Below are 26,325 nucleotides of genomic sequence, written 5' to 3'. Positions count from 1 at the left end.
CCCAACATTCTGCTACATTCACATAATGTGCACAGCATCTGATTTCAGAACATCATAGTTTTTTTAGATGTCTTCTCTGCTTGAATGTTAACAGTAGTTTGCACCGTGTTTTAAATGTATTTTGACTCACCTGCCTTGACTCAGATATTAATCCATTGGTCTTAATATGACATCGGTCCTACCTCTGCAATTATAACATCTTAAACTCTTCTGGAAAAGCTTTACATAAGGTTTAGGAGTGTGTTTATGGGAATTTATGACCATTTTTTCCGGAAGCGCATTTGTGAGGTTACATGCTGATGTTGGACGAGAAGGCCTGCCTCTGTCTCCGCTCTAATTCATCCAAAAGTTTCTATAGGGTTGAGGTCAGGATTGTGCAGGCCAGTCAAGTTCATCCACATCAAACTCTCTCATCCTTGTCTTTATGAACCTTAATTTGTGGACTGATGCACAATCATGTTGGAACAGGAAGGGGCCATCGCCAACTGTTCCCACAAAGTTGGAAATGTCCAAAATATTAGCCCCTGGAACTCTGAATGCTGCACCAAGAGATTTTGGACAGTCAAACAGTTTGGGGACTCCCCCTTCCTGTTCCAACATGTCTGTGCACCAGTGCACAAAGCAAGGTCCATAAAGACATGGATGAGAGAATTTGGTATGGATGAACTTGACTGGCCTGCACAGAGTCCTGCCTTCAACACGACAGAAAACCTTTGGGTTGATTTTGAGTGGACAATGAGCCAGGCCTTCTCATCCAACATCAGTATGTGACTTCACAAATATGCTCCAGGATGAATGGGCAAAAATTCCCATAAACTCACTCCTAAACCTTGTTGAAAGCCTTTGCACAAGAGTTGAAGCTGTCATAGCTGCAAAGGGTAGATCAACATCATATTAAAACATATGGATTTAGAATACAACCAGTTCAGGGTGTACCCCGCCTCCTGCCCGATGATAGCTGGGATAGGCTCCAGCATGCCCGCGACCCTAGTGAGGAGAAGCGGCTCAGAAAATGGATGGATGGATTTAGAATATCACTTAAAATCACATGTGGAACAAGGCAGTTGAGTAAATACTTTTGGTAATTAAGTGAATGTTGACATTGTGAAGTGTTCATTCACCAAGGAAAGGATTGTAAAAAGCAACTCAACACTTTTTGAAGGCAAAAAATGGTAAATGTATTGGTATATTTTTCTTTAACTGTAATTAAAGCTGAAAGTCTACACTTCAATCACAATTTGTTTTAGTTCTAATCTATTGTGGTGGTGTAGCAAGGCAAACTCACAAAAACTCACAGTGCTAATACTTCTGGACCTAACTGCATGTGCACACTACTATGTGCTCCACTTCCCTGGTGGGTTATTGACACAGCAGTGGCACACAGTGCTCAACTGCTTCTATTTATAACAAACCATTAGCCACATTTGTGGAAATGGCTTTTTAATGGCTGCCAAGTCCGTGACGTGCCAGTGAGACGCCCACTTGTGTTTGGGAGTGAGTGTGTCGGTCTGCAACTGGCACCTTTCGTTTAAAAACAAGCGTCAATACACAAGGTGAACAAACATGTGCACCACCATTTGGTGAGCATGGCACACCGCCCGGGTGACTTACCTGATCTAATCTGAGGTCTGCTGCTATGATTTAATGGCGCCCAGGGAAGCCTGTGTATTCCATTTGGGTGACATACGGTTTGTACAAAATCATGGTCACCGCAGTTAATACCCAGCTGGAGTGCCGCTACAATGATGTGAAGCTCTCTGCCATTAATGTGAGTGATAAGTGCATGCTAGGTGCCTTGCAGCGCCATTTGATATTTTTGTGGTCGCAGTTGGATGCAAAGCATGTGTTCATATTTCAAAAGGATTTCTCAGAGCCATAAACATTGCTGTGAACCTTTTACTTTAAGCCACACGACTGACATTGCACCATCATTCATCGATTTTCTATACTGCTTATTCTGTTCATGGTCACAGGGAAGCTGGAGTTGATTCCAGCGGACTTAGGGTGAGAGGTGGCGTACATCCTGGACTGGTCACCAGTACATCACAGGACTAATAAATTGCAGCAGAAAACCATTTATACCCACATTCACAATTTCGGGCAAGTAGTTTTCAGTTAACGCATTATGTGCATTACTCTCACACCATCGTTGAATTTGTTTATAACTTATATTTATAATATAACTAAAATGTCACTCGGTAGAGTGCAGACCTCCTTCAATACCGAATTTTCATCAAGAACGGATTAAAAAAATCTTGGACCCAGTATTTGTGTTTGGCCATCTGTTTGTTAGTTAGCCAGCTTACTTCCTGGCTCATGGAGGATGACAAACAGATGGGTGGTGCCATTATTATTTTGGAACGGGTGGAGAGATCTCTTGATGCCATAGATACTGAAATGGGTAAATAAATCCATGTATCTGCACCTTTATTCGGATTATCACCAGAACAATTCCTTCTTGGCCCATTAACCACCTCACTACAAAGTTCAATGGGGGGTTAGTAAGGTAAAACTAACCTATTTCACATTGGTCTAGACCAGCTCACATTCCATGTTAGTGGGTGAACAATCCAAGGCTTGGCATATTCTGATTCACAATTTGCACAACTTTCTTAATTGTATCATCCTTCTAAGTACCAGTACTGTTGTCTATGTTGAAATCATTTTTGTGGAAAATGTAATTTTAAAAGCAAAATGATTTTTGCACAATACTGTACATGTTTTGGACTGTGGGAAGAGGCCAGAGAAGCTAAAGTAATATTTGCTAATTCATTATTTTCCAGTGTGTGCGGAGGGGGGGGTGTCTTGTTATACCTGAGATTGTTTGTCACTTCTTTCTATCAACGCTGAGGCCTGCTTTCTCTAAATGGCAAGTGGGGACAATTGTGAGTGATGTTTTTAACCATGAGTCAGCTCGTGTGAGGATGCAGCTCAGAGCCTACTGGAAATTCAGCTTGTTAGTTTTTCTTTTTCAGTTTTGAAGATGCAATGAACTGTATTAACAGCAGTGTGAGCAGAAAGTACTGTATATAATAAATGAGTCCTTGTTAAGCCCATAGACGTTCAAGGTGGCTTTGAATAAAGGGATCCCCCCACCCTGACCAATGGCATCAGAAGGCTAACAGATGGGAGTTCTGTCCAAAGTGTAGCCACTCCCCTGCTGCTGGGAAGAGTCAAGTGGTGGTGCAGCCCCACCTCACTTGCTTCAAACACATTTCTGGTGATGGGAGGACACAGAGAAGGAAGCAACAGGAGAAGGCTCCCTCTTCCAATTATGTCACTTTGTTTTGTGGGAGGGAGAGTGAAGGAAAGTCACATCTTCAGGTAAGGAGGATTTTTCATGACAATTTTCTGAGACTTACGATATAGGCTTATGACCCCTTCCTTGCCATAAGAAGCAAGCATAGGGACAAGCTGTTCTTCTAGCTGGTGTTCTGCCTTCCTGATGTGATGACGTTTGAAATAACTGCGGTTGGAGTGATCCACCATCTGTCCCATGGAGGCGCACCCAACATACGAGTCAGCTGTTGTTGGTGTACGTGTCGTGTCTTTCCATTGCTTTGTGCTGGCTACTTCAGATAATCTGGATGACTTTTTTTCTTGTGCGTGTGAGAGTTACTCTTACTACTACTATTTGAGCTGCAAGCCGGGCATTAAGGTATCTTTATTGTCAGCTGTTCATTCTTTGTGTATGCCACCGATTTGACTCTGCAGGGCTTCTATTCCCAATACCTGTTCTACTGGAGAATTAATTTTTACAGCCTACCCAAAGGCCCAAAGGATAATTTGTTTCAGTCCATCAGTTCAGATGAAATATTATTTCATTGCTCTGTGTGCTGGTCAGGACCCACACTGATTCGCATCAGATTGATTTGGTCTTCAGTGACGCAATGGTAGCTGTGCCTTTAGCCTTGTAAACTGTCTATAAATAGTGCACGGGGCCAGCATTGCTGGTTGCTGGGCTAATAACTCGGGGTTTAAAAAAAGACTTCCAGAGCTTCCTTGTGCTTGTAGGGTGGGCTATTAGGTCTTTTGCAACTTGTCTATTTGATTATTGTTCCTTTGTATACAGATAATATGTTTCGGGTTAATCACTTTTTATCTGTTTTTCAGATGTTGTTCACAGTCAAGGTCCACTTGATGGAAGCCTGTACGCACAGGTCCGAAAGAAAGACTCCCTGGAGGGAGTGGTCACCATCAACGGCCTCCCGGTGCATGGAGACCCCCTGACAGCCACACAGAATCTATTGCAGCACCCAAACCACCCCCTTCAACCAACAGAGCATACCCTTCCTGTAACAGGCCACGCCTCTCTCCCTGCCGTCGACCACACTCTGTCTGTAAGCAGCGACTCGGGAAACTCCACAGCCTCCATCAAGACCGACCGTACAGAGGATCACAGTCAGTCTCTGCAGGGGGGATCAAGCCACGACAACCCAGCAGCAAGCCACCTGACCCTCAGCCCCCAGGAGAAGAGAGAATTAGATCAGCTTCTGTGTGGACTTGAGGTGCCTGTTCATCAACGGCAAGTTTATCTGTCTACTTCAACCAGTCCGGGAGCGGGTGTCCGGCACCTGGTCCCCGCACAGGTGCATGTCAACGGGGGCCACACCAGGTTAATTGGGGGCACTTCCGCAGAAGAGCGTGAGACAGATATTCTTGATGACGAGCTTCCCAATAGCCAAGAGGGTAATAGTGTGGACAGTTTGGGCACACTCTCATCCTTAGAGGGCCAGGCCACACCAGCTGACCTCTACTACCAGTCACAAGGCCCTGTCAGCAGTCAGAACGACAGCCCCTACCTTGAAAGAGGTGTTCTCAGCGATAAGTTGAGTGAGATCCCTGTGCACGGAATACAGACACCCACTGCAATGCAGGAGTGCAGTGCCTCTGTGTTGCCATCGGGGGCATATAATAACTTCCAAAATGAGAGCGGAATGTATCGCTCACAGTCCTTTGGTAACCCACCTACTAGCAGTCATGAATCCAACCCTAAACTAATGCCCAGGGCCCCTGAGAGGAGCACCAGTAGCCGGGAGGCTGTTCAGAGAGGTCTCAGTGCATGGCACCAGTACAGCCTCCCAGATGATCCTTTTGGCCCACCGCTCCAGTCCACCCATAGCTTGCCACATTTTCCATCTTCAGCTTCTCAAAGGGACATTGAGCAGTCTATTGAAGCCCTCAACATGCTCATGCTCGACTTAGACCCGATCAACCCCCACATGTCCAAGTCACACAGTGCTCCACCTGGGGAAAATACCTTTAATTCATCACCGGTGCCCTTCTCCCAGACACTTACAAGGCCATCGTACCAGGCAGACTCAGCCATCCATGGCTACAGCACCTCTGCGTCATTCAATAATACTTTCCATCAGCCAGAATGCATGTCTGGGAGAATTTTTCCCAACCAGAGCCCTCTTTTGGAGTCTCCAGTACATTCTCCTCAAAGGCCCAGTCCCACTTTCCAACACCAAAACACCACCCCAACACACACACCCGAGCCCTATGTTCACGCACGTCAAGTACTGCACCAGCTCCCCTCGGATCCATCCACAAATGTCCATCCCTCGTTGAAGCCTCTGAACTCGTACATGGTCGGCACAGTGTCCAACTCTCCGGATCTACAGGGCTCTTCTCCCTTTCTGGGCTGTAGTGAGTCCTCCTCTCCACTTCCTGCTCTCACCCCTCAACCTAAGGACACTTCATCTTCCTCTTTGGCCCGAGAGCCGGATGCTGAGGAAGAGGCGTTTAACCTAGAGGGCCTGGTGGCTCACCGCATTGCTGGTAAGGCTGGGCTGTGCCAAACTGTATAGTAATCGCATAATTGATATGTATGACAAGGCTCAGTGCATTAAACGCCTCACTGGAGTCAGAGTTTAATCTGTAAAGTTTCAACTCAAGCTCCCCATCTGGGCCGCTGAGGTGCACATGGTCGAGCAGATTATAGCAGTTCTTGTTACACATTCACCAGAGGAATGAGATGTGCACATATAATTAGCTCTGCAGTTAAAATGAAAATAAAAGTAAAACCTGAGAGTGCAGGGTAATAATAGCAGGAAGTGTTTTGAGATCACAGCTTCCATGAGTTCACATTTAGGTAAACCCATTGGAAGATCAACGCTGCCTCCCAGTGGATTCAAGTTGCATATACAGTACCTTCTTTTTTTGTGCGTTTAACACTCCGCTTCTTGAGTTGTGTTAAATATGTTTTAATATTGTTTTCTTTTAAGTCAGTTGCTTTTTTTGTTTTTATTCTCTTTTTCTTTTCAATCCATCGCTGATCGGACAACCCCTTCCCACCATTGCTTCTTCCACTGCACGTCTTCCCACCTTCTTCCTCCTCTACCTTCCTCCTGTCCACTATCCGCCCGCTGACCTCCTGCCCCGGCATCAGAGTACAACGCTCGTATCCGGGGCATCAGTGAAAGCATAACACCGCAACAATCTGACCGCCATCGCTCCTATTCTTTCTCTGGTTTGTCCACCGCCACTCCCTTTCAGTTGCTTCCGTTTTAATTTCTTACACATCATTTCTAGAACATTTCTGAGTTTGCGTGCATATTGTTCTGATCATAAGTAGTTATTCTTGCTCACATTACTTAATGTTTGTGGGCGGGGGTTCAGGGGTACGCTCCAGGGGAATGACCCCGGAGGTAAACCAGGAGACGGGTCGGCGTCGGACCACCAGTGAGGGTCAGTACCAGAGCGGCCATGACAACAGGCCGGATGGCCATTCACCAGATTTCAGCAACAGTCTGCCCCACAAACCTGGAGGAAGAGCCAGAGAGGTACATTCATCAATTTCCTCCTCCCTGTAGCGCCCCCCCCCCCCCCCCCCCCCCCCACCCCAGAGCTCGACAGGAAAATAAAAAATAAACGTTTAATACTGTTTGTAGTGCTGTATGGTTTTTCTGCTTATTCTGTTTGCTTGACTCCTTTCTGGCAGGGTACAGTGCACAGCCACCGGGAGGCAGTTGAGAACAATGATAGGTTTGCCAGCAACAGTCCTGCTTTACGAGACTGTGGTGAGAATTAGCCTCAGACAATGAAATTTCTCCTTTCGCCCGAGAATTTATTCATTGTTTGTCAGCCTTTCTGCAGAAAGGAAGCATTTCTGAAACCATCCTGTACCGTTTACATCTTTTTATCTCTATGTTTTAGGCTTTCTCGTTTGTTGAAAAAAAAACGACAAGCAGCTAAGACCATGCAATTATTTTTATTTCAACACTTTTATTAAAAGTATACTTGACAAAATTAAGACAATGACAGGAAATACCATTAAAACACCCCAAAATTAAATGACCAACTATCCTGATTGTAGATACTGTACCCAATAACTGAGAGTTAAAAACAATTAAATGAATGAATACGTGGACTAAAGATGCTTCAGCTACTTAATCAGTAATTCTTTAGTAGCAAACAAAAAAAAGCCTCTGCTCACAGTTGTGAGCCTCCCACACTGAATCTTCACAAAAGTCGATTTTCCCCAAACTAACCCCAACGAGCGTGTTATTTGTTCCCCAAATGACACCGGTGTCTGTGTCTTCATTTGGCATCCATCCCATCACCTTTAAGGCACCACACTTCTGTCTTAGTGCCGGACATGAAAGCCTCTCGTTACCAACCCACGCCTCAAATGTCAAGTGCTCCTTGTTTATCCAGCGCCAGCCCACAGGGAAGAAACGCAGACCCAGCCAGACATGCTCAGTAAAGAGGTTATTGTCCAGCTGTCTCTGGATCAACAGCATCTCTGTCTGTGATGTCACGCTGGCCAAGTTGCTATGTCTCCCTCTCTGCAGTGCTCCAAACCTTCCTCCCAGCTTGCACTCTCCCTCACAACAATTGCATCGAAGCAAGAAAAGGGTTTGTGATAGCCTGTCTCTATTGTAAATCCTATAGTTGATCATCATGCCGACGTCTTCGTTTGGCACATCATCTGGCTGCCCTCTTCCCCAGAGAATTCTGGATACTGCGCCACCACCTGACCACATCCATTTGTCAGTGTCATTCCTCACCAGTCCGGTCCAGAAGCTAACCACATAGCCACTGATTTCGTAGTTTCCAGATTTCCTCATCGTTAACAACTGGAGCCAGATCTGTGTGAAACTCACGGCAGTAACTCTGAGCGTCGTGCCATTTCATTCTCACCCTTACGTAGACATACTTTCCCAAGGTGGCGGGCAAGCCCTCTAGGAGCAGGAGAAAGGCACATGCTTGCACTGTCGTAGTCATCTTGCCAGTCCTGCATCACGATTTAGATGGGCTTGAAAATGCTGAGCAGTTTTGCATAGGCTGGGCCTGTGATTATTTAAAAGGATGAAAGCATGACCTCACACCAAATAACACACCGCAGCTGTGTGCAAATATATGTAAAAGGTACCTGATAGCATTACCTGAGTAAAAGTCAGAAAATAACATTAGTCACCTTGTAGAATACTACTTGAGTAAAACTCTTAAAGGATCTCATCATATTGACTACAGTATGCCTAATAAAGTTAATGATAGCCGCAATAACATTGACATTTACATTTTACACAATTAATATGAATTGATTTTAACCTGCTAGCTAGGTTGAATGGGGAGTTTTGGAATGACAATATTTCTGTCACTTTAGGTAGTCATGAGAGTCACTTCATCCTAAAGGAAGAGTCTTTCACTCCAGTGTACGAAAAACAATTCTTGTAAATACGTCCACGTGTTTGTAATATTATCCTTGTTCACCTTTTTTAGTTGGTTTGGTCATCATCTGCTTCTGGAAATGTTGTGAGAGCAGCAAAGTCAGCAGCAATTTAATTTAATTGTATTGTATATAATTTGGCGGCACGGTTAGCACATCTACCTCACAGTTCTGAGGACCAGGGTTCAAATCCTGGCCTCGCCTGTGTGGAGTTTGCATGTTCTCCCCATGCCTGCGTGGGTTTTCTCCAGGTACTTCGGTTTCCTTCCACATCCCAAAAACATGCATGGTGGGTTGATTGAAGACTCTAAATTGCCCATAGGTGTGAATGTGAGTGCGAAGGGTTGTTTATATGTGCCCTGCAATTGGCTGGCGACCAGTTCAGGGTGTACCCTGCCTCTCGCGCGAAGACAGCTGGGATAGGCTCCAGCACCCCCCGACCCTAGTGAGGATAAGCGGTACAGAAAATGGATGGATGTATATAATTTGTATTGTATGCCTCGCTGTGTATTCTGATTTAATTTTATTTTAGGGGAAATGTATCAGCGGAAAATACATTTTACTTGTTGTGGAGTAAAAGTTAAAATTATCAGAAATACTATTAACAAAGTACTGATTTGTGAAAACTGTAAGTACAGTAACTAAGTATTAGTACTCTGTCACATTGCAAGGCTGTCATTTATTTGTAGTGAGCTTCACCCTCTTAATGTTTGTCTGCAGTTCGCTCCCCACCAAGCTGGATGTCATCAGCAGGAATGAAGCCTAATCAAAAGTTTGCATCAGGTCAGTGACGTTCAAAAGTGTATCTTCCAGTCATTCTGCATCTCTGCTACCCTCTGTTGCTTCAAACAGTGACTGCTTCTCCCTAGCTAACTGGCTTTTTGTTGTTGTTCCTTGCTTTTGTGCGTCTCCTCCCCTCTTCAAACTGGCTCCTTCTGTTACTTTTCCCCGATCAGACTGTCAGACTGTTTCTAATCATGGAGAACAAGGTAACATAGGCTAACACAACGCCCAAGTTTTTGTTGTTGCTTTTATTTCTTTGTTTCTTAAACTGTCTTTAATCTATGCAATACTTCATAGTCACATAGCTTCTAATCTGAGTTGATCGATTATTATTATTTTTATTTTTGTTGTTTGTTTGTTTTTGTTCTTTTTGCAGATAATCGAGGTTTTGTGGAATTTAGAGCACAACAGTTCAGCGGACCTCTCACCTGCAACAGTCCTGTACACAGCCCCGAAGGGTGCGTATCTGTGCAGGACCGACACTTTAAGCTCTCATGTTGAGAAATAGCGGCAAAGGCCGTCGGTATGTCCACACCTCGGAATACACCGCTGGTAATATTTGAACAAGAGACGGTGAAAGAAGCTTAAAATAATCTTATCACACACCCTTGCATGTACTGAAATGTTAGTATGAACAATTCAAATCTGTTATAAGATGCAAGGTACCACAGTGCAAACAGAAATAAAAATTCCTCAGCCAATTAAGCTAATCAACATGGATAACCAACCAGATGAGGTATGGATGGATGGAGATGACTTGGACTAATGTTGATTGATGTTGGTGTATGTTTGTTTTCATTCATCTATGCAGCTGTCCCTTGCTCTAAGACTTTGCCTTGGGGAGACAAATAATGACAAACCCTCAACCTTCAACCTTTAATGTAGATGGAGAAATAATGTTGTTGTTTTTTTTCAATTTCCGTTGTCAGAAGGAGACATGGTTCTTCCGACCACAGCCCAGCACCATTTTACCCGCAAGCACACGCCTCCCCAGATGGCTCCCAGGTGAACATCATGGGTGTCCACACTGTCCCTGGTAGCCCCAACACCCTCCACCGCACAGTGGCCACCAACACACCCCCAAGCCCTGCCCTCCAAAGGCGCTTGGGCCAAGCCAGTCCCTCACCGGTCAGACACACCCCTCCAGCAGGCGGGAGCCGGGATAGCATCCCCTCCAGCCCCTTGACTGGCCGAAACCCCAAAACAAGCAGTGCAAGTTTGCCCCCCGCCAGCCCCCTGATGGGACGGCGAGCTATAGCGGGCGGCCACAGTACCCCTGATGAGATGGGGGCCACGTCTCGTCAGGCACAGCCGCCTTCCACACCCGCCTTCCCCGTCTCCCCCCAGCTGCCAGTGAAGAGGCACGCGAGCAGTGGGGACACAGAGAGGATGGACAGCAAGAACCCAGCAGCTGAGGCTGGAGGGTCAAACTTGACTGGGACTTACCCAGACACCTCCAAGTCCATCTATGGTGAGAGACTAAAAGACAACTGTGAGTGTAGAGGTTTTTTTTTTCTTTGTCCCCCCCACATTCATAATTTTATTCTGTCATCAACAGATGGTTATCCAGATATCAAGATGAATGTTAAGTTTGTCCAAGACACGTCCAAGTTCTGGTACAAGCCCGACATCTCCCGAGAGCAAGGTGACACCACGAGCTCTGCATGCTCTTCAGCAAGTGCCATGTCGCAGTCTTGACTCTCATCTTTCCTTTCAGCCATTAACGTGCTGAAGGACAGGGAGCCCGGCGCCTTCGTCATCAGGGACAGCCACTCCTTCCGTGGGGCTTACGGTCTTGCCTTGAAGGTGGCCTGTCCACCACCAACAGTACAACAAAGCAAAAAAGGTGATTTCGATACTGTATAGGTCCAATGTGAAAAATACAGTGATACTTTGACTCGCGAGTGCCGCAATGAGTTTTTCGAGCTACGAGCCTTCGCTTGGTCGTTTTTTTGCCTTGTGTTGTGAGATAAAATTTGAATTGTGGGTGAGTTTCAAATGTACACACACAAGAGTGAAGTGAAGGTAAAAGGAGCACGGCAGTCGAGGATGCACTTTCAGCACACTGATTTTGAGTGGACCCCGCATACTTGCTGTTCGGCACCTGCAGATTCACCTATTTGCTGATTTCTTTTTCTTTTTTTCCCAATTTGTAAATTGTTTTTTTTTTTCATTTCTTGGGAGGAACCAACCCCAAAAACGCTTACTGGCGGTTTATCCCCGCTTATTCAAGATTTTTTTGGCATTCAAAAAATGTTGTTTTTTTTCAAGGCCATTTTATATATATACACGCACACGCGCACACACACACACACACACACACACACAGTGGTTACGAAAAGTATTCAGAGCCCCTTAAATTTTTCACTCTTTGTTATATTGCAGCCATTTGCTAAAATCATTTAAATAAATGTTTTTCATCATTAATGTACACACAGCACCCCATATTGACAGAAAAAAAATTAATTGTCAAAAGTTTTGCAGATTTATTAGAAAAGAAAAACTGAAATATATTAAAGTATATAAAGTATTCTGTCAATTTCTTCTGATCATCCTTGAGATGGTTCTACACCTTCATTCCACACACCTGTCTATATAAGACCTTTCAGCTCATAGTGCATGTCAGAGCAAATGAGAATCATGAGGTCAAAGGAACTGCCTGCAGAGCGCAGAGACAGAATTGTGGCAAGGCACAGATCTGGCCAAGGTTACAAAAAAAATTCTGCTGCACTTAAGGTTGCCAAGAGCACAGTGGCCACCATAATCCTTAAATGGAAGATGTTTGGGACGACCAGAACCCTTCCTAGAGCTGGCCGTTCGGCCAAACTGAGCAATCGGGGGAGAAGAGCCTTGGTGAGAGAGGTAAAAAAAGGAACCCAAAGATCACTGTGGCTGAGCTCCAGAGATGAGTCGGGAGATGAGAGAAAGTTCTAGAAAGTCAACCATCACTGCAGCCCTCTACCAGTCAGGGCTTTATGGCAGAGTGGCCCGACAGAAGCCTTTCCTCAGTGCAAGACACATGAAAGCCCGCAGGGAGTTTGCGGAAAGAAAAAAAAAACACCTGAAGGACTCCAAGATGGTGAGAAATACAATTCTTTGGTCTGATGAGACCAAGATAGAACTTTTTGGCCCTAATTCTGAGCGGTATGTGTGGAGAAAACCAGGCACTGCTCATCACCTGTCCAATACAGTCCCAACAGTGAAGCATGGTGGTGGCAGCATCATGCTGTGGGGGTGTTTTTCAGCTGCAGTGACAGGACGACTGGTTGCAATCGAAGGAAAGATCAATGCGGCCAAGTACAGGGATATCCTGGACGAAAAACTTCTCCAGAGTGCTGAGGACCTCAGACTGGGCCGAAGGTACAACTTCCAACAAGACAATGACCCTCAGCACACAGCTAAAATAACAACGGAGTGGCTTCAGAACAACTCCGTGACTGTTCTTGAATGCCACAGCCAGAGCCCTGACTTAAATCCAATTGAGTATCTCTGGAGAGACCTGAAAATGGCTGTCCACCAATGTTTACCGTCCAACCTGACAGAACTGGAGAGGACCTGCAAGGAGGAATGGCATAGGATCCCCAAATCCAGGTGTGAAAAACTTGTTGCATCATTCCCAAAAAGACTCCTGGCTGTATTAGCTCAAAAGGGTGCTTCTACTAAATACTGAGCAAAGGGTCTGAATACTTATGACTATGTGATATTTCAGTTTTTCTTTTTTAATAAATGTTGGATGTATCTTACCCAACATTATAAAAAATAGACACAAAAGGAATGAAGACACTGGTTTCTTTTTCTCATGAGGAGGGCGTATGGGGGATTGTTCAGATCACAGCCTCTCAACACGCTCTAACCAATCTCTCCCGTCGCTCCTGCATTTATTTGAAAATAGGAGGGTTTTTCCCAGACATAATGTTCTAAACAATAAGACACAACACAAAACATTGGACCAACACCTGTCACGTCCCCGACCACATCCGATCACGTCCTTGGTCCAGGCGCCCTTCCATCGGATGATGCTGAGTCATCTTTTTGAAGGCGAGACATCTAAAATCGTCCATAATACTAATGCAAGCTAAGCAAATAAATGATAACTTCTAGAATATATTTAACAATAAATCTGCAAAAAATCCAACAATTCCGGTTTTTTCTGTCAATATGGGGTGCTGTGTGTACATTAATGAGGAAAAAAATGAACTTAAATGATTTTAGCAAATGGCTGCAATATAACAAAGAGTGAAAAATGTAAGGGGGTCTGAATACTTTCCGCACCCACTGTATAATATACTGTATAGCATTGCTTTAACATGCTATGTTACAATGTTACTAGTTGCCGATCTGACCAGCGAGCTGGTGAGACACTTCCTGATTGAAACTAGTCCCAAAGGTGTCCGCCTGAAGGGTTGTCCCAATGAGCCCTACTTTGGTGAGTGCATCTGACGCTACTTAATATTTCGCCATCCACTCGACTCACACACTATTTCACTGCAGGTTGTCTCTCTGCACTGGTTTACCAACACTCCATGACTCCTTTGGCGCTGCCCTGCAAGCTCATGATCCCCACCAAAGGTAAAAGGGCAGGCAGCCAGCCAGGAGCCACTAATAATTCCCAAGTTGCGTGTGATGTTTCAAAAATGCTTGTCTCATACAGACCCAAATGAAGAGGCGCTGGAGCTGGCCACACCCACCGACCCAGTTGTGGAGCTTCTCAAGCAAGGAACAGGTAACTACTGTACCTACTTGCTGGTGTTTGCAAAATTGCGGAAGAGAGTGAGTGCTCTTTATGGTCGTCCACTTTGTCTCACAGTGTCACTTCTACTTTACAGTTCAGAAGGTTCCGGAGGAGTCTCACGGTAAATACTGGACCGCCGCCGTCTCTCACATAAATCAAAGATTCCATTTTTGCTTAAGTGCATGCACTGTTTTCCTGCGTCAGATGACTGACGACATGTTCTCCCTTGTGGCCTCCAGCGTCAAATGTGCTCTACATAAACTCTGTGGACATGGAGTCCTTGACTGGCCCTCAAGCCATTGCCAAGGCCATCAGTCAGACGCTGGCGACCAATCCTCTGCCCACCGCTACCGTCGTCCACTGTAAAGTGTCTCTGCAGGGTGTCATGCTTACAGACAGTCAAAGGAAGTAAGTGCATAAAGTTATTATTCACAAAGTAATAACAGACCTTTTCATAACATGTGTAAACAATATGTACCAGCACCAGTGTACTTTCGGGTGGCAGAACGCGAGTGAATACCGCCGACATGAACTGGAAAGGATGACAAAAACATGTTTGGTGTTGAGATTTTTGATTGACTTAAACCTAAATTAATCCAGTGGATCGAGTTAAATAGTTGTACAGAGAAGATCTCAAAACTGCCTAGTAACGTAGTAGCCACCTCTAAGGGGACAGACTTGGAACCAAATATGTGAAGGACATTTTCTCACAGGTTTGTACAATATTTTTGGTTGAATTGTCAGAGTAATTGATCAAATTTGATGGCTAGCCTAATAGCTAACATCAGCTCCATAGCACACAATTCATTTCACCCTTTAAAGAGGACGTCTGTGCCATTAATCTGAGGAACATAAAAAGTCAATTAATTAGCCAGTCCCTCAGTGATCATGTTACCGATGTCTGAATTTCCACCACATCTGTTTTTGAATCAACTTACCCATGGCTTGATAGTAGACTTTGTCACTGGCGGTCTGAGTGACAACTGGACACTATTTCTGGACACTATTTTCTGCCACACATTAACAGTCGGCGGAACGGTGGACGACTGATTAGCACACCTGCCTCACAGTTCTGAGGACTCTGGTTCAAATCCGGCCTCGCCTGTGTGGAGTTCGCATGTTCTCCTCGTGCCTGCGTCGGTTTTCTCCAGGTACTCCGGTTTCCTCACACATTCCAAAAACACGCATGGTAGGTTAACTGAAGACTCTAAATTGTCCATAGGCATGAATGTGAGTGTGAATAGTTGTTTGTTTATATGTGCCCTGCGATTGGCTGACGGCCAGTTCAGGGTGTACCCCGCCTCTCACCCGGAGTCAGCTGGGATAGGCTCCAGCACGCCCGCAACCCAATTGAGGATAAGCGGTGTGGAAAATGGATGGATAGTTGGGAGATACTGTACAGTATACTTTACAGTCAGTATGTGACATGAAATTCTCTCCTGGGTCATGTACGAGTCATTCTCGACCTGCCTTCCACTCTTCATTAAAAAATATTTTCTTTTCCATCTCCTCTTCCTTCGTCTCATCATGTTTCTTCTTGTTTGTTTTCTCTCCGGGTCTTTGAATATCTTCCACATTCTGCTACATACTGTAGCTGAGCTTAGTATGTCTGACACCCTGTCAGCAGTGATGTCAGCAAGAGGCTTCACAAATGTACCAATGAGCAAAAGCTGTGTGCAGTCAGGGCTTTTAGTTTTAGTTTTGTAGTCTCACATTGCAATTGATTTATTAGTACAGATGCAATTTGCGAATACGACAATTAAATAGATATATTATTCGACTCACTAAAGTGACTAGTGGGAGTGTCGATGTCACCTGTTTCTGATGAAATTCACCCACATTTGGCAGGATGGCGGGTGTTTATGTCAAGCTCTGAACTTACCTGTTGAAATGTAAATTACGACCAGCATTCTGTCTCCCTTGGATGCAATTTATCTCACATAAGATCTTATTTTAGAACGACACTTCACACAAGTACGGTGGTAGATGTCAGAAAAATCATCACTCATTTCCCCCGTTTTCTCCATCGCTCAGCTGTGGTCAAATGACATAGAAGAGTTTGTTTACTAGTGGTGGTACCATCAGAGCTATTGCCATCCGGATGTACATGTGACATCATGGTGAAAAGGTCTATAGACAATATAATATATCATACACATATAAATACATGTTGCTATGGTAGTAGTCGTAGTGGTAATAAGAAACAAATTTTATGAAGTGTCATGGTTTCTGCAGGATCTTCTTCAGGCGGCATTATCCACTAAGCACCATAACCTACTGTGACACCGATCCCCAGGACAGAAGGTATGACTCAATATCAACATGAATAAACTTTTCGTGCCATCAAAATAGTAAAATTGTCGCATTTTAACGATCTAGAAAAGTGCTTTACAATGGCCGGATCTGACTTCTTTATTTGCTCGTTAAAAAGAGAAATAAAAAAGGAAACATTTAGTTTCTGCTACATCTAAATACAGGTGACACATGGGCCTTGGACCTTGCATGCATCACTCTGTCAGTACAAGAGAATGAGTGACAGAAAAGAAAGCTTATAATGAAAAAGGTATTGTAAAATATTATGTAATCGTTTCTTGATAATGATCATGAAATCATCATGATCTTGAAAACAAATACAAATCTAAAAAATGTTAAAACAATTGGAATGTGAGGGTCATTAATAATATACAGTACATTTAAATTTAAAAAGCTAATTTACATTTTTACACATTTTGAGAATTTTGAGTATTAGCCAGTGAAGTGTGACCTGTACTCATTTCTAATCAATTAATACTAGTTTTCTAACTCATTATTACCCTATTAAATACAGGTTTGCAAAAACGATTTCAATAAAATGTATAGCTTTTTGTACAAGTTAAAAGATTCAATTCACTATGGCTTTTGAGTCTAACAGTAATTAAATGATTTATTTGCCCAGGTGGGGCCAAGAGAGTGGTGGTTCTCTCCGGTAAGTATTTTCAACATTACTTGTGACACATTTTGTGCACATGCACAACAAAACACACACATCTGTTTTCTTTCAGGCTTTTTGGCTTTGTGGCAAGGAAACAAGGAAGCACAACAGACAATGTCAGCCACCTGCTTGCTGAGCTGGACCCTGACCAGCCGGCCTCAACCATAGTCAGCTTTGTCTCCAAAATGATGAGGCGGTGAAACCTACGGCTGGATAGCGGCTTTTTTTTTCTTTTTTCTTTTTTTGTCTTTTTTTAAATCCATCGTTTTGGTGTCTTTTTCTCTCTGGGGTTTGCCAATCTCCTCTTATTTTTTTAACTTAATTAATTTATATATATTTTTCTGCCTTTCTGGTTTGGCGTGTTGCAAATGTCTTTTTGCAAAAGGCATTGTGAACTTGCAAGAGGATGTGCCAATGTGGGGCTGAAAATAGAGGTCGCTGGACTTAAAAATGTGAAGATGAGAGCAGATGGAACTTGGGGAAGTTACATGTGAGGATGTGGGGCTCGGATGTTTCAGGGTGTTTTCTTGTTTCTCTTGATTGATTTACCAAAGGTAGACGCAATACAAGTGCAAGAATGACGTAGTGATTAAGCCATTCTTATTATTTCCTCCTTTAAAAGATGTACCTATGAACACACACAAAAAAGAAAAGAAGTACTATCTTCTTGACATTGTCTTCAGGAAAAGAAAAAAAAAGTTGGCCTTGATGGCTTTTGGCAAAACATTGTCTGAAGACCTTATGCATGTTAGCTTGAACTTTAAGCTCAGTTCTCCTACCTTCCACTAGTACATGTGGAGCCCTTAGCTTGGGATTTTCTGGTTCTGCTGTGTGTTAGAAAGGGCTCTGCAGTGAAAAGGCAACTGATCTAAACTGCACATTGCAGACCAGACTCCCAAAAAAAAGAAAAGAAAAACGACACACACACATAAACACTAAGCTCCGTACACGTGCGTTTTCATCGACCCCCTCCTTCCTTGCAAGATGCTTTACTGCAAGCAACTGGTGACTTTGGCAGATTGTCCACAGGGTAGAGCCACCCAGTCAGGCTTGCACCAGGGCGCTTGTCACAGAATAACACTGGAAAGCACCTCCAGGAAACGAAACCTGGACCTATGCACTGTTCTTTCTGCATGCTGTTACTCCTTCATAGCAGTATTCCCTGAAAACATTCTATGCTGTGTGCCCTCTTAGACACTGAGGCCGTTTGACTTGTCAAAGACCGCATGAAGTAGACTTTTTTTTTTTAATGCTCCTCAGAGTACTCAACAAGATGTAGACACCCCATTTTTAAAGTAGTCAAATGATGGTGATACGCTATATTTCGTATTTTAATTCTTGGTCTTGGCTACCTTTTGAGTGTACCCAGGGGTCTCTGTTGTTTCCACTGTGTTGTCACAAAACACATTTTAGATACTTTTAGCAGAGAAAATACAACATGAGCATTCACACTGTGCACAGTTGCGCACATGCAAACATCTACAACAAGAGGATAGCTATATATGTACATAGATGAACTACTTTGAAAGGTGACTTAGCGAAAAGTATTTATTTTTGTTGCTTTGGTCCCTCATGAGTAATCATTATGCATATATTGTACAGTCTCGATAAAGAAATGGGTTTGGAAAAAAAATGTATAATTATTTTGGCTAATGATTTTAAAGTCTGAGGATTTTGAAATATGTTTGAATATCTGGTGTACATTACTTTGTACATGTATCCGTTTTGGCTCGTCTTGTTTGTCATCTTGGCAAAAGCAGTGTAGCGGAGTTGCATGGACAGAAGAGTGTGAACAAGAGTTTGTTGGCTGCAAACATTTTGAACAGATTATAGTCGATAGAACATTGGAGATTAAAACAAAAAGATAAGGGTAAAGAGGCCAAGCTCAAATGCAATAGAAAAACAATGTGTGCCCATGACAGTTATGATTTTTGCCAAAGAGTCACATGAGCTGCTTTTTATGTCTTGCTTCCATTTTACATGCAAAAATGTTACACAGGGAGGTCTACATTTATGCACTGAGACATTACTGACGTTTCTTTTAAACATATGTCCAGAGCAAAAAGATGCCTGCTGTGTACATGAAACACTTAACCTAACAGAGCAGCAGAGAATGAGAGGAATTCCACATGCAAAAAGCTCTTCCAAGGCTTCATATCATCAGACCTCCCGAATGCCAATGATTTATTTATTCTTTTTTTGTTCTGTCAAAGACATCTTGTTCCATTGTGTTGTATGGAAGCAGAGCAGTGCAGCATGCTTCTGTCCAAGAAAGCGTTTTTATAAAAGAACTAAAGTGTCCATAGTTGTCTGAAATGTATTAATGTGAAAAAAAGACACTCTGATTGTGTTTGTGCTTATCATCGTCATTCGATCATTATGGCTTACCTAACGAGGGGAAACAAAACATTAAAGCAATACAAATCTGTTACATCTAAGTGTATGTCCGCGTATGCGCGCGTCATTATTTGTTCTTGGCTCCAAACGCGGGTGCTGTCTGGTCTGTGACAGGTGTACAGCATCGTCCCTTTAGCTTGATGGAGGACACCTGCCACAAATGAATTACTGTACTGTACTGTACTGTAAAGGAGTGCAGCTGATCTGTGATACTTCCGTTTACTCAGGTTCACACTGCCCGTCTTAACATATGATTTTTTTTCTCACTTTCTGACGTGAAATCAGACAAAAATGTTCCTGTTTTAGGTCACTTTGTCATACCAACAAACATTTACACATCATATGGCACAGAATTTGATACCCAAGGTCCCTGCTCAGCACAATAAGTCTCAAGACTGAATAGAATGAAAAATAAGATTTAAAAAAATACTTCTTTGCAGTTATGAATGTGAGTCAGGATTAGCAAAATTATTTCTCTTTGCTAAATGCCAGAATAATGAGACAAGGATTTTTTTTAAGGCAAAATATCATGACTTTCTTCAAAGTCAGAAGTTTACATACAGTAAGATTACTGTGCCTTTAAACAATTTGGGAAAACCCAAATGGTGGTATCATTTCTTTGGAAGTTTCTGATAATTAGAAACTCGGAACGCCAGAAACATTGCTTTGTGTAACATGATGGGAAAGTCGAAAGAAATCAGACAAGCCATCAAGAAGAGAATTGTGGACCTGCACCAGTCTGGTTCATTCTTGGGTATAATTTCCATATGTCTGAAAGTCCCATGTTCATCTGTTCAAACAATAACACACAAGTATAAACACCATAGGAATGTCCAGCCATCATACCTCTCAGAAAGGAGACAGGTTCTGTGTCCCAGAGATGAGCGTGCCTTGGTCCATGATGTGCATAGAAACCCAAGAACAAAAGTAAAAGTCCTTGTGAAGATGCCGGCTGTGTTGTTATCCAAAGTAAAACAAGTACTGTACTGACATCGGCTGAAAGGCCACGCTGCCAGGAAGAAGCCATTACTCCAAAAGAAACAAAAACAAAAAAAGACAGATTTCAAGTTTGCAAATGCACACAAGGACATAGACCTTCATTTTTGGAGACAGGTCCTGTGGTCCGACAAAACAAAAATATAAGTGTTTGGCCATAAGGAGCATTGTTACGTTTGGAGGAAAGAGGACGCATGGTTTAAGAGCTGCCCTGCGTATGTATGTGTGTGTGTGAGTTGGTGAAGAGCTTCCACACACCAAATGCACCAAATCGTAAGAAAGAATCCTTTCTTGGTGCTAGCCAATCAGAGGCAGATTAGGGTGAGTTACAGTTCCACACAATGGACATGGGAGATTTTTCTGGACTTGATCAATTTTCATTGTTTTGGTAACACCTGCAGCGCCGCTCACGACGCAGCAAGCCGTTGGCCGAACTGCGTTTGCTTCGTAGATGCACACAACCGGACACTTAAGGGAAAGTTAAGTGTTGATTACATTCGCTAGCCGGCAAGCCAACGAGCTAGCGAGCTAAGGGTTGGAGCTAAAAAGCTCACTCTACCACGGCGACATCGTTAAAACTAACGCTCGGAGTTGTGTGTGTGTTCCCCACATAACACACACACATCTGGGAAATTTAACTGTTTATTAACCATAATCACAGCAGTACACATTATCAATATTCAGGCAGTAGTAGACTTCGGCAAACTCATTTTCAGCGTCATTGGATTGACAGGTGAAGGTCTCACGTCACAGTCCAGCAGCTCGAGGGCCTTATTTTACATTTTATTTATCCTTTATTTAAACTGGTAAAAGCTTATTGAGAGATAAAATCTTTTTTTCAAAAGCCAAGAGGCAGCAGAAATTATAGGGTACATAACATGACAACATTCATCCATCCATCCATCCATTTTCTGAGCCGCTTCTCCTTAGTAGGGTCGCGGGCGTGCTGGAGCCTATCCCAGCTGTCATCGGGCAGGAGGCGGGGTAAACCCTGAACTGGTTGCCAGCCAATTGCAGGGCACATAGAAATAAACAACCATTCGCACTCACAGTCATGCCTACGGGCAATTTAGAGTCTCCAATGAATGCATGTTTTTGGGATGTGGGAGGAAACCGGAGTGCCCGGAGAAAACCCACGCAGGTACGGGGAGAACATGCAAACTCCACACAGGCGGGGCCAGGGATTGAACCCAGGTCCTCAGAACTGTGAGGCTGACGCTCTAACCAGTCGGCCACCGTGCCGCCGACAACATTCATACAATAAATAAAAATAAAGACTAAAAAAATAACTGATATTAAAATGTATGTATTTAAAACCAGTGATAAAGCCCAAATTATTTCGAGTACATGTTGCTTTTTTTATTCATTCAAATTTGGCAGGCTTTAAGACATTTTTGGGCCTCTTTAGTGAGTTAATGACTGTATACCTATGTGCCAAATGTTTAATATTTAAGTGACATCTTTGTGGACAGAGCCCGAGTCTGATTTATATATATTTTTTATTTATCTCTAAGATACTATTTTATTAATGATCTACATTACAATGCCAATGTTCAATGTTCTTTATAACTGAAAGTTAATTGTTCGTAAAATGGATGCACTTGAATTATTATGCTCTATAATATCATTATATCCGTGACGTAAAAAAACGACAACAAATAAAACCATCAAATATACTATCGTATATCGTGATAGTTTTTGGGAAAATATATCGTCCTAAAACAATTTCTATCAGGCAGCCTGAAACATAATATGTTGAGAGAGAGCAAGCACAATGGATAACACAAAAATATTTTACAAATTTTACAAATTGCTAAATTGCAGGACCGCGAAGCAAAAATTACCTATGACGATACTGTAAGTTGCAGGGACTCATTGTTCTAGGGCTGGAACTCATTGTTTCCAGACAGCAATTGTGCATCCTGGGACTCACAGTCTCAAGTGTAAAATGATTGTTGTGGCACCATCATGTTGTGGTGTTGTTTTTCTATAGGAGGGACTGGTGCACTTCACAAAATAAATGGCATCAAGAAGAACGAACATTGTGGCAATAATGAAGCAACATCTCAGGACATCAGCCAGGAAGTTAAAGCTTGGATGCAAATGGACAGTGACTTGAAGCATACTGTTACAAAGTAGCTTAAGGATAACAAAGTCAGTGATTTCAGAGTGGCCACCACAATGCCATGATCTCAATCCTATTGAAAATTGACCTGGAAAAGCATGTGTGAGCAAGGTTGCCTACAAATTTGGCTCAGTTATACCACTTCTATTGTGAGCAAGGTTGCCTACAAACTTGGCTCAGTTATACCACTTCTATCAGGAGGAATGGACCCAAATTATTTCCAACAATTGTGAGAAGCTTGTGGAAGGATATCCAAAATGTTTGCCCTCGTGCTGGGACTCGTCCCCTAAAACCGTAATCACTATTTGCAATGACATTGCCGAATGACTATCAAATTACAAATGAATCGTTACTCCTTATAATATTCCAAAAATAGTGCAAAAAAAAAAAAAATAGTGCAAAACGACATGTTTTGACTTTTAACTGACACGTTTTAGCTGCCATGTTTCTTTTTTTTAAACTGCCGCCTTTCAAGCTAGCCTGCTGTTTAGCTTGCTGGCTACCTAGCCGCACTCGCGTCATGCTGGGCTAGATCACCTTTCTTCCATTAAATCTGCCACCGCACTTCGGTCTATCTCTCCAGCGATGGTTCTTTTTCGATTTTTGTCGTGGGGCTTCAATCTTATCTCTGCAGCTCATTGGAGAGCTAGACTAAACGCAAGCCTCCTTCAGTGGAGAGTTTGTTTTTTGGGTGGGGGTTTTCATGCAAACTTTATGCCACTCTCGGTGAAGCTACAGTGCGTACATGCGCAGAAGCGATGCGCACTAATTCTAAATGGTGGCGGAAGAAAAAAACCATTGCAGCGCTTGTCAAAATAAAATACGTACTTTGATTAGTTTTCATTCAAATGCAAGAATTATGATTTGGGATTAGTTTTTTTCATTTTGATTCGCAATTCAATCTGAATCTGTTCGTAGCACTAGTTTGACCCAAGTCATAAAGGCAATGTTTTAAGGCAATGGTAATGAAACGTATGTAAAATTCTGATTTAGAAGACAGTAATGAAAAATGGTCTAAAACAAATCTCATTATTATGGCATTTAGCAAAGAGAAATAATTTTGCTAATCCTAATAATTTAAAACGGTAAATGTTAGTCAGACAGTAAGGAAAAAAAAGTGTATGGTCCTGCTATGGTCCAGTGTACTGCTAGGTAAATTTCAGGTTTCGACTGAATAATGTGCAGGTCATTTTAACAACTTTTGACCTTTGACAGCAGTAAAAAGACACTGAATATCATTCTTAATAACAGTAACTTGGTAAAACTGTCGGACAAGGGGTGGTTAAAATGGCTGATGGCGGTGGAAGTCACATGTCAAGGATTCCCAGCTTTATTTGCAGTATATGTAATCTAGTCACAAAGGTTGGACTCAGAGGCCACTTGAGAAGCGTCATTGACCAAGGAAAATGGTGACTCTCGCGCACACTACTGACCAGCCTATTACAGGGCTGTGATTAAGGGTTAAATAATCCCGTGAAGCTTGGGAACGACCTGCTAACCTTTCTTCCAGGCCAAGGCTTCATCCATCAGAAATAGCTCTATGTTATCATCGTAGCTGTATTGTACACCTTTCCCTGTGAAATTTGAAGACTTTTCCTTAATGGACTTAAAATGTACAAAAATAAAAATGTGTGTATGTCATCCTTTTGTACAAGTGTTACAAAGTGTGTGTACAGGCTGTTCTGGCTCAAATATGAGCCAGCCATCCATCCATTTTCATCCGCTTATCCGAGGTCAGGTCGGGGGGGGGGTGATCAGTAGCTTTAGGAAGGAAGCCCAGACTTCCCTCTCCCCAGCCACTTCCTCCAGCTCTTCCGAGGGAATCCCGAGGCGTTCCCAGGCCAGCCGAGAGACGTAGTCTCTCCAGCGTGTCTGGGTCGCCCCCGGGGCTTCCTCCCGCTGGGACATGCTTGGAACACCTCACCAGGGAGGCGTCCAAGAGGCCGATGCCCGAGCCACCTCCTCTGGCTCCTCTCAATGCTCTACTGAGCCCCTCCCGGATGACTGAGCTTCTCACCCTATCTCTAAGGGAGAGCGCGGACAACCTGTGGAGGAAAATCATTTCGACCGCTTGTATCCAAGATCCTGTTGTTTCGGTCATGACCATAGTTTGGCGAGGGTACACCGTAAAAAATTATTTTGGAGAGTGGTAAATATACAGTAATCCATGAAAATCTAAATGTTACATTATTATTTTAGATAGGTAAAGTACCCTAGAAATAGGGTAAATTTTCCCTACACTACCTATTTGACAACAGTAAAAATATAAATACAATTTAGTAAAATCCACCTGAAAGCCATTGGTACTACAATAGGCATCACGTGACGCGTGCATACCGCACTTAATTGGCTGACGTGTCATCGGCTCATCAGCACAAAACGGCGTCGCCCTTCGGTGACAACTGATCACTCTTGATTGATTGGTAGCTAGCGAATCTGCATAAAAGCAAACAAAATTGGTTGTTAGCTAGCGAATCTGCATAAAAGCAAACAAACGATAAAGAAAAATGCACAATATGGTAAAACAAGCTTAGCTAAACGTTGATCATTACTTAGATTCGTTCCTGCTTGTATTATGTGTGTGTCAGGTAAGGTTAGCAGACTATATGTCCATTTCATTTCATTAAACAGTGTCTGGGGATTGTATGGAAATCAATGATTTCTCAGCCATACTCAATAAAATGTAGATGATGTCTGTGTCTCACTGATTGGCCATTTGTGTCTATATACAGTGGGTACAGAAAGTATTCAGACCCCCTTAAATTTTTCACTCTTTGTTATATTACAGCTGTTTGCTAAAATCATTTAAGTTTCTTTTTTTTCCCTTGTTAATATACACACAGCACCGTGTATTGACAGAAAAAAATTGAATGGTTGAATTTTTTTGCAGATTTATTAAAAAAGAAAAACTGAAATATCGCACAGCCTCAAGTATTCAGACCGTTTCCTGTGAGACTCATATATTTAACTCGGGTGCTGTCCATTTCTTCTGATCATCCTAGAGATGGTTCTACACATTCATTGGAGTCCAGCTGTGTTTGATTATACTGATTGGACTTGATTAGGAAAGGCACACCCCTGCCTATGTAATACCTTACAGCTCACAATACATGTCAGAGCAAATGAGAATCATGAAGTCAAAGGAACTGCCTGAAGAGCTCAGAGACAGAATTGTGGCAAGGCAGAGATCTGGCCAAGGTTACAAAAAGATTTCACTAAGAGCACAGTGTCCTCCAACATCCTTAAATGGAAGACGTCTGGGACGACCAGAACCCTTCCTAGACCTGGCCGTCCGGCCAAACTGAGCAATCAGGGGAGAAGAGCCTTGGTGAGAGAGGTAAAGAAGAACCCAAAGATCACTATGCTGAGCTCCAATTAAAGTGGCTGCAAATTCTTACCCTAAACTTATTGGGTGAATTATATTGGTTGGTTTTTACAGTGTAGGAACGTAGAGAAACCGCTAAATTGAGCGCTTCACCTTTTGGCTTAGCTCCTTCTTCACCACGACGGACAGATACAAAGTCCACATCACTGCAGATGCTGCACCGATCCGCCTGTCGATCTTCCGTTCCATTCTTCCCTCACTCATGAACAAGACCCCGAGCTACTCAAACTCCCCCACTTCGGGCAGGATCTCATCCCCG

General features: G+C 43.1%; 1 protein-coding gene across 11 annotated transcripts in view; it reads left to right on the top strand.

The window, feature by feature from the left end:
* The window catches only part of tns1a (tensin 1a), a 67,889-nt gene extending 48,298 nt beyond the window's left edge, over positions 1-19,591 (top strand). For 5 of the 11 annotated variants that reach the window (XM_061777601.1, XM_061777609.1, XM_061777650.1 and 2 more), the window contains 18 exons: positions 4,114-5,784; positions 6,395-6,475; positions 6,625-6,788; positions 6,947-7,025; positions 9,398-9,460; positions 9,634-9,666; positions 9,837-9,918; positions 10,390-10,931; positions 11,019-11,105; positions 11,178-11,306; positions 13,791-13,886; positions 13,952-14,029; positions 14,112-14,183; positions 14,287-14,313; positions 14,432-14,600; positions 16,428-16,496; positions 17,128-17,157; positions 17,234-19,591. In XM_061777601.1, the coding sequence (XP_061633585.1) occupies positions 4,114-5,784; positions 6,395-6,475; positions 6,625-6,788; positions 6,947-7,025; positions 9,398-9,460; positions 9,634-9,666; positions 9,837-9,918; positions 10,390-10,931; positions 11,019-11,105; positions 11,178-11,306; positions 13,791-13,886; positions 13,952-14,029; positions 14,112-14,183; positions 14,287-14,313; positions 14,432-14,600; positions 16,428-16,496; positions 17,128-17,157; positions 17,234-17,363 (3,602 nt within the window). In that variant the 3' untranslated portion in view covers positions 17,364-19,591. Of the gene's footprint in view, positions 1-4,113; positions 5,785-6,394; positions 6,476-6,624; positions 6,789-6,946; positions 7,026-9,397; positions 9,461-9,633; positions 9,667-9,836; positions 9,919-10,389; positions 10,932-11,018; positions 11,106-11,177; positions 11,307-13,790; positions 13,887-13,951; positions 14,030-14,111; positions 14,184-14,286; positions 14,314-14,396; positions 14,601-15,219; positions 15,344-16,427; positions 16,497-17,127; positions 17,158-17,233 lie in introns of those variants that run through there. The other 6 variants (XR_009789141.1, XM_061777624.1, XM_061777615.1 and 3 more) reach the window with 6 other exon arrangements.
* Positions 19,592-26,325: the final 6,734 nt, after the last annotated feature.

This window comes from Phyllopteryx taeniolatus, chromosome 1 (assembly GCF_024500385.1).
Source record: "Phyllopteryx taeniolatus isolate TA_2022b chromosome 1, UOR_Ptae_1.2, whole genome shotgun sequence".
In the NCBI taxonomy this organism is placed as follows: Eukaryota; Metazoa; Chordata; class Actinopteri; order Syngnathiformes; family Syngnathidae; genus Phyllopteryx; species Phyllopteryx taeniolatus.
Note: the sequence above shows the minus strand (reverse complement) of the source record. Positions and strands in the feature narration are given on the sequence as shown.